The sequence below is a fragment of the Ursus maritimus genome, unplaced genomic scaffold (genome assembly GCF_017311325.1).
Source record: "Ursus maritimus isolate PB19 unplaced genomic scaffold, ASM1731132v1 scaffold_32, whole genome shotgun sequence".
Taxonomy (NCBI): domain Eukaryota; kingdom Metazoa; phylum Chordata; class Mammalia; order Carnivora; family Ursidae; genus Ursus; species Ursus maritimus.
Window position 1 is genome coordinate 29,695,439 of NW_024425786.1, and position 8,300 is coordinate 29,703,738.

General features: G+C 42.6%; 1 protein-coding gene across 1 annotated transcript; it reads left to right on the plus strand.

Moving 5' to 3' along the window:
• The first annotated feature begins 1,929 nt into the window (after positions 1-1,929).
• NDUFS5 (NADH:ubiquinone oxidoreductase subunit S5) lies at positions 1,930-7,123 on the plus strand. The gene is made up of 3 exons (XM_008694360.2): positions 1,930-2,084; positions 3,529-3,746; positions 6,900-7,123. Exons 2-3 carry the CDS (start codon positions 3,531-3,533, stop codon positions 7,002-7,004), a joined length of 321 nt encoding a protein of 106 aa, XP_008692582.1. The 5' UTR covers positions 1,930-2,084; positions 3,529-3,530; the 3' UTR covers positions 7,005-7,123.
• The last annotated feature ends 1,177 nt before the right edge of the window (positions 7,124-8,300 follow it).

Genomic DNA, 8,300 nt, shown 5'->3' on the forward strand with positions numbered 1-8,300 from the left:
ACTTGGGAGATTCGACAATTTGGGGGCCCTGATTTTCTCAACAGCTATAGGATGGAGCTGAGTAGCTGCCGCCGCCTTCAGACAGGACATATCCTCTCCAGTTTGTCACATTCCACACGACTCCTTCCATCAAACTCGGGCCAAATGCCAGCTGCCATTTATTATGGTGCTTGCTTTTATTTCCTTATAGTGAACCCTGTTGGGCCTTGGAGGCATTTGAGTCACCCATCTTTGTACTAATCTATCCTGCCTGGTATCTGAGGAGTGATACAATGAAATTAGTATTTTAGAAACATTATTCAGTGAAAAACAGATTAAAGTGAGGGAGCTGTGAGGCAGAAGGAAGAAATAAATGAGAAACCTGTTGAAGGAATATTTGAGAGAACGTGGCCAGTAATTAAAGATTGGATGAAAGATGAGGACAAGGCAAAATACAACTTCAGAGTTTCCTGCCTGAATGATTGGGAAGATGATATCACCAATTTAAACAAGAGAAATGGAAGAAGTGGGAAGGGAGTTGGCAATCAATATCTTGCTACCTCTACTATTTTGTGGGCAAGGGCTGGCCACGTATTACCAGTTCCATAATTTTCCAGTACTCTGCTGGACATGCATTAAGTGTTCAGGAAATTCTACCTGAACTGAAACTCTGATCCCAGTTGGGAGGTATATATATCTGATGGGCTGGGGGGGAGCAGAGGGAGAATTGGAATGCTTGAAAGAAACCAATTAAGCTGTGGGACCTTAGGAATTCTCTCCAGAGTGGGTGATCCTAGGGCTTGGAGGCAGTTCACGCATTCTGGGGAAGAACTTATGCAAAAGTCCTGAAGCAGAGCAAGAATGTGACGCACAGAAATGGAGATGGGGTGGAAATGGTGTCCTTCCAGGGGAAAGGGGGGAAAAATCAGAGACTGGCTGACAGACTTTTCCAAGAATACAATGGAACAGCAAGTTCTTGGATGGGGAAGAATAGGCAGAGGATTTTGGACAATGAGGCTGGGAAGGATGGAAGACTTCTTTAAACGTTTCTGAGAGCACATCATTTAAAAGGAGAATAAATTTTCAGCCCAAACCCCAAATAAATATTTATATTTTATGTTACTAATATGTACAACTGCAGTCATGTTACATACTTCATAAACACTTACACCAAAAAATAGAAATTAAAGGGGCACCTGGCTGCCTCAGTCCCTGGACCATTGCAACTCTTGATCTCAGGGTCTTGAGTTCCAGTCCTATGTTGGGTGCAGAGTTTACTTAATAAAAAAAATATTTTAAAATAGAAATTAAAAGAGATTAGATAAAAAATATAAGTATTCGAGTAAATTTTCTTTCTTCACACCCAGTATATGTCACACACGCCACTTCGGAGGCCGTGCTGTAATCAAAGGGAGCCACTGGATGTTCTGAAACAGAGGAGCGGCGTGGTCTCTGTTGACTTTCTCGAATCTGCAAGCTTTAGAGGCAGAGATATCAAAGAACTGTAACTGCCTTGGAGAGCAGGGCTTTCCACGTGCCAGGAACCGCCTCGGTGTTTTACGCTTAACTCATTTAATCCCCAAAGCTGTAGGTACTCAAGCTGACAAAACTGAGGCATAGTGAGATTAAGACACTTTCTCAGGGTCATACTGAAGTGACGGCGCCAGAATTGGAACCCACCCAGCGTAGGTCCACAGCCCATGAGCTTAACCACTACTGGCAGAGGTGGAGGTGGGGAAGGCACTACTTTTTCTCTCTTATCGCCCGGATCAAGCCCCTCACCAATCCGAGCTGTCGTAAGAGTGCTAGGCACAATGCGAGCAGGCGGCAGAAACTCACAGAGGGGCCGCATCTAAGGGAGTCATCTAGAACTCAGTTTATTTACAAGTCCGTAACCTCAAGAGGCTGATGTCGACGATGCGCAAGCGCAGACCGAGGGGCTTGGTTTCTATGGTTTCCGGGTGCGACAGCAGAGGGAAGGTCGGGTCTCGCCGTCGTGCTGCAAGCGTCGCACTGCGGGCGTCCTTTGCGGCAGGCCTCTGCGTCGCTCGCAGATCCTCCAGAAGCGGCGGCCAGGGGGGAGACAAGGGCACCGCGGCGCGACGGTAGGGGCTGCGTTTGTCCGTGGGTAGTTCCTTCCGAGATTTCTTTAACGAATTTTCTCTTGCTTTCCTGGGTGTCCGTTTTTCCAGGCCCGAACTCTGGGCATGTTTTCTGCGTTCCCAGGCCCCTGCGCCCACAGCCAATGTCACTGATCGCGCCTCTCTCGGCTGTGTCCAGGTTAACTTAGCTTTCTGCTGGACTAATGCTTTGGCCTTCTGTTTCTTAACCTGAGGTCCACCCACCTTATACTGGCTTTCAAGGCGCTGAGTGATTGCGGCCCCGCCAGCCTCCAGCTCCTTTCGTTCTTCATCCCGACATGCACTCTGCGCTCCAGCCGGATCTGGGTGCTCAGTGTCCCGCAGACATACCCAGTACCTCCGGCTGTGATTCGTGCTGTGCTTTACTGGAATACTCTGCCCACTGACCTTCACTTGGCAAACTGAACCCTTCTTAAAGGCATTTTCAGATCTCCTGGGCAGAGTTGGTGCTTACTCCTTCGAGCTACACCCCCTGTGCGTTGGGTTCCCGGTTCCTTGTGTGTCTCCATTCTAGTGCTTACGTTGCAGCTGCTGCTTTTCCCCCATTCCAGTGCCTGGAACGTTATTACTCAGTAAACGAAAGAATGGGTAGAAAATATAAAAATTAAGTTCACCTGTGAATCTACCACTCATACGTGACTTTGACATTTTTTGTGATTCCCTCCAGCCTTCTTTTGCAATTTTTCTTTGACATTGTAGACCTTGTTTTTAAATTTAACATTAAAATATAAGTACCATGTATATTATCTATCATATTCTACTAGGTAGGTACCGGATTAAATTATCCATTTCCCTAACCCCCGCCCCTAACAATTACTGAGCCCCTGCCGGGTCCCTGCCCTCACAGCACTCATTGTTCAGTAAGGGAGACATTCAAGTTAACAGTCCATTACAGGGGCATGCAAAGTACTCGTATGGGAAGTTGAGATGCTGTGAGAACATAGGGGAGGAAAACCAGATTCAGGATGGATTCACAGGAGAAGTGTCATCTGAGTTGATATGAATAGAAAAATGTAAAGAAATGTTTTTGTGCTTGTGCTTTTTTGTTCTTTTCAGTTATTTCTTCAGATCTATCTCAAAGAATTGGGATTGAGTCAAGGCATAAACACTGACTTTTGATTAAAACGACCTTACAAAAAATGACCTTCTCAATACAGAGATGACTTTTATGCATTGTTTTTTAGTTCTAGTGGTTTTTTCCCCCTTGGGTTTTGTGAAAACACAGGTATTGCTAATCTACCATAAACTGGAGGAAACTGTCAAATGAAAAAATTTAATGAGACTATATTGGGAGAATAGCATAAAATACCTTTCTAGAGAGATGCTTATAAATGTCTCATTTTTCTTAGAAATTTCTCATTTGATTGCACTTTTATGGCATTATTTATTTTTTTATCTTCCATTTCAGCCATGCCTTTCTTTGATGTGCAGAAAAGGCTGGGCCTTAACTTAGATCATTGGATGACAATCCAAACTGCTGAGCAGCCTCACAAGATTCCAGGTCGATGCCATGCTTTTGAAAAAGAATGGATAGAATGTGCGCATGGAATTGGTGGTACCCGTGCAGAGAAAGAGTGCAAGATAGAATTTGACGATTTCGTAGAATGTCTGCTTCGGCAGAAAACGGTGAGGAGTGACGGAGACGGGAGCTGAATTATTTCCTTGTGTCTTTGGGTCTGCTTTCAAGTGTTTTTAACTGGTCATTGGCAATGGCTTGCCCGATGTGAATGGGCAAAACTGTTGTGGTGAAACACTCTCTCTACATAGGTTGCATGTCAAGGAAGTTAAATCCCTTCAGATCTGAGAAGGGTCTATTGTTCCTCAGTGTACTTCCTTATCTTCTGACATGTTTTCCTTAGCGTTGCACCCTGCTGTAGCCACCAGATTAGAAATCGCATGTGTTTGTGTATTCCCATTTTTGCAGTAGGCTATAAAGCAGAAGTTACCAACCAGCTTTGGGTGTTTGTCCTTGAATATCTCTGGGTGAAAGTGTTCCAGATTCATCGAACCCTCATTGGAGAGGTGGTGAAAACACTATTACACTGAGCCTGGTATAACAGTCTCTGGATTAATTTCTACTCTGGGGAAAATGGAGGTGTTAAGGAAATTATTTTAGGTGAGCCTGACCGATGAGGCAGGGGAAGAAGGATGTTAACAGCATGATGTCTTCCTCCTCGAGAGTTGAATGAGTTACGTAACATGTAGACTGTATTCTCCCTTAGAGAAGAAATCTTTGGGTGTTGGCTGTTATTTTGCCTGTTTCTCTGCTCCATATATAACAAATAGAAATGTTTTTATTACTCCCAACTCCTTGGAGTTCAGGAAGGCAATTTAAATTTTTAGTTAAATTTATCAGTTATTTGTATCAAAATTTGTAAATTTCTTATCTTTTAACATTTGCTATTGGCATTTGGGTAAAGTGAAGCCAAACTTGGAAGGAATTAGCAGGTATCAGGTAGTAATTTTGTATTGATCTCTGCAGGAATATTGATCATTAAGTGAGTAATATTGTAGTATTACTAAGGGACAGTGAGTGGGTCATGGTTAGCCACCTACCAGCTATTTAGTTCACAATATGTCTTAACTTCTCTTCTTGTGGGCCCCAGTTACTCATTACTCAGGTTAAGACTACTCTTCATGCAAAATTTACACCAAAAGGAGGCAGTGTGGTGAGGCGGAAAGAACACTGGATTGGGAGTTAAGAGGGCTGGTTTTGTTGTTGGTTTGTTTGTTTGTTTTGTTCTCTTAAGACTTTATTTTTAAATAATCGCTACCCAACATGGGGCTCGAACCCACAACTTGGAAATCAAGAGCCACACGCTCCATTGACTAAGCCAGCCTGGTGACTCGCAGAGAGCTGGGTTTTAATGCTGGTTCTGCCACCACCGGTTTTGTGACTTTGGGCAAGTCACTTCCCTTTTTGGTCTCAGTTTCTTTATCCGGAGATATCCAAGAGTTGCTCTCAGGTCACTTCCTCATCCTGTGAATTTGTAAATAGGTCTGTTACTGTTTTAGAGGTCACCCTGAATAACTAGATACTTAGCCCTAGGTGAAGAAGCTAGTGGATCAGGGAATTAGAATCAAGCACTGTTCTAAGTTCTTAGCTTATAATAGTGGATTTATTTCACACAATAATCCTGAGAGATGCTTTACTAGAATTTTTCCGATATACAATTAAAAACTTGGGGCAAGACAAAAAAATCAAGGCCATTGCCTAAGGTCATATTGCCAGAAAGCGGTGGAACTGGGATTTGAACCTGGCAGTGCAGCTGCAGGGCCTGAGCTTCTATCTACAGCACTAGGAGGTGTTAGACTTCAGAGACAGATTCGGCATTAGGTGTCGGATTAGCTCGATCAGGACTAGTCCTCTGTTGGGAGATTCTTTATTTTTAGTTTTTAATTTTGGGGATGAGATTCTTTAATAGAGAAATGTTTAAGAGTGCAGTCTTTTATATTAACAATACTGGAATTTTAAAAAATGCAATCTTTTAAAAATGGCTAATGTTTCTATCATTATTTAGGACACCTAGAGGTTTTTCCACTGAAGTTACATCCTGACTGATTCTTTAAGGTTAATGGGATCTTTTACTAAATATACTGACTCTTCATGCCTTTGTGAAAACTTACTCACCAAAAAAAGAAATATTCACTGAGGCACCTATTACGTCAGGAGCTATTGTAGGTGCCAGGAATATACAGTAAGAAAACAGCAAGAAGGCCCCTACCCTAGCGGAGCTTATATTTGGGTAAGGGGGTATCAAAATTAACAAACAAGTTAAAGTGTGTTAGGTGTTGGTAATTGCAGCAGGGAAGATAAAGATAGAAAGCGCTGCATGTGGGAGCTGAGTGGATGCTCTTTTTTTTTTTTCTCTCTCTCTCTTAAAGAGAGTGGTCAGAGAAGAGCTCAGCACTAGAAGACATTTGAGCAGAGACTTAAAGTGAGCCATGTGGATGTGAGAGAAGAATGTTCTGGTTATAGGAAAGAGCAAGTGCAAAGGTCCCTGAGCTAGAGCGGACAGAATGAGGGAAAATACTAAGACATATAGTCGGAGGTGGGCCTGGTAAGTCATAAGGAAGGATTCAGGTTTTTTTCTCGGTAAGATGGGAAGCCATTGGGTTTGGGGCAGAGGAATAATGCAGTCAGGATTAGGGCGTGTATTTTGTGTGTCACAAAACCCGTGTGAATTACAGCTTTCCTATAATCTTGTATAGCATGGCTTTCTGTGGTTGGGAAACACCAGTGTCCTACCTGAGAGGAGGAGGCAGAACTCAGGGCTCAGTAGTGACAGTAGCTGAGCACATACCAGGTCTTTATTTTGGTGTGGTGAAGAGAAACCTCATATTGGCTGTTTCTGCTTCCTTCATACCCAGTGAGCAGTCACCAGCAGCAGTGCCAATTTCACAGAGAGGTCAGGACTCTATCAGCTGTGAGACTGTCTCATCTTTTAATATTCTAAAGATTAAGTATGCACAAGTATGCCTCTCAAAGGTTTGTGATCTATGTTTTGTTACTATTTTTGTAAATACCTGTATTCCTGTATATAACAGGAACATTTTAGTTACTATTTTTAAAGGAGATCTTATGCATGCCAGAAATTCGTTAAAGGGTTGGGAAGTGATTTCAAGTTACTTCTTTAAAGAAGGATTTCATCTCAGAGGACCTCTAGGATGAAAAGCTTCCATAGTTTAAAAATAAAGCCAGTTTTCATTCTGTTTCTCTAGCCCTCAAGTTTATGGTACATATTTCCCCCTAGTTTAAATACTTCTTTCCTTTGACAGATGAAACGTCTGAGTGACATCAGGAGGCAGCGGGATAAACTAATAAAGGAAGGGAGGTACACACCTCCGCCTCACCACTTGGGCAAGGAGGATCCTAGGCCCTGAGCAGAGCTGCGGCTGATGGCTGGAAGCCGATTTTCATGTTCTCTCTTCTCCCCTGGAAAGTTCATTTACTGAAAACCTCTTTGTGAAAGTGTCTAAAAATAAAGGATTGCTCTATCCTATTTATTCTATTTTCTCTTGGATCATACTTTTTTTTTTTCAAGATTTTATTTATTTATTTGACACAGAGAGAGAGACACAGCCAGTGAGAGAGGGAACACAAGCAGGGGGAGTGGGAGAGGAAGAAGCAGGCTCATAGCGGAGGAGCCTGATGTGGGGCTCGATCCCAGAACGCCGGGATCACGCCCTGAGCCGAAGGCAGATGCTTAACTGCTGTGCCACCCAGGCGCCCCATGGATCATACTTTTCTATAATGAGATTGCAACCTTTTTTTTAAATATGGAAAAATACCTTTACCTATGTCTTAAAAAATAACATGTAGGTAGTAATAAGCAGGATTTACTGACACTTACTATGTATCAGATACTTTAAATACGTTAACTCGTTTAAGAAGTGGCAGTATCTTTACTGCTTTCTTTCTGGTTTATTTTCCATAAAACACAGACTTGGGCTGGGAGGGGGAGGCAGTAGAGAGAGTGGTTGTGTAAATTCAGATAATTTTGTTTTGTTTTGTTTTTAAATTTATTTTCAGATAATTTTGAAGAAGCAATCCCATTGTTTCAATTTGCTATCTTATATCAGTGGCATATTAGTACTTCAAATGACATATTTAGGAATGGGGTTTTTTTTGTTTGTTTTTTAAGATTTTATTCATTTATTTGTCAGAGAGAGCACAAGCAGGGGGAGCGGCAGGCAGAGGGAGAAGCAGGCTCCCCACTGAGCAAGGAGCCCGATGTGGGACTCGATCCCAGGACCCTGGGATCATGACCTGAGCTGAAGGCAGATGCTTAACTGACAGAGCCACCCAGATGTCCCTAGGAATGTTTGTTTGTGGTTTGTTTTTTTCAAGATTTTATTTATTTATTTGAGACAGAACAGGAGCAGTGGGCAGAGGGGAGGGACAAGCAGGCTCCCTGCTGAGCAGCGAACTCAGCGTGGAACCCGATCCCAGGAGCCCCTAGAAATGGTTTTTTAAAGAAAAATGCAGATGTAGAAGGGATGTATGAACCTTAAAAAATTAATGTAAGTGTTGAGAATACAATTAAGACCTCATATCTTTTAGAGTTTTTTCCAACTTTTTGTGTGTGGTAAGATACACAGAACACAGTTTACCATCTTAACCACTTTTTCCCCTTAGTAACCCCTGTTAAGTACACAGCTCACTGATATTAAGTATAT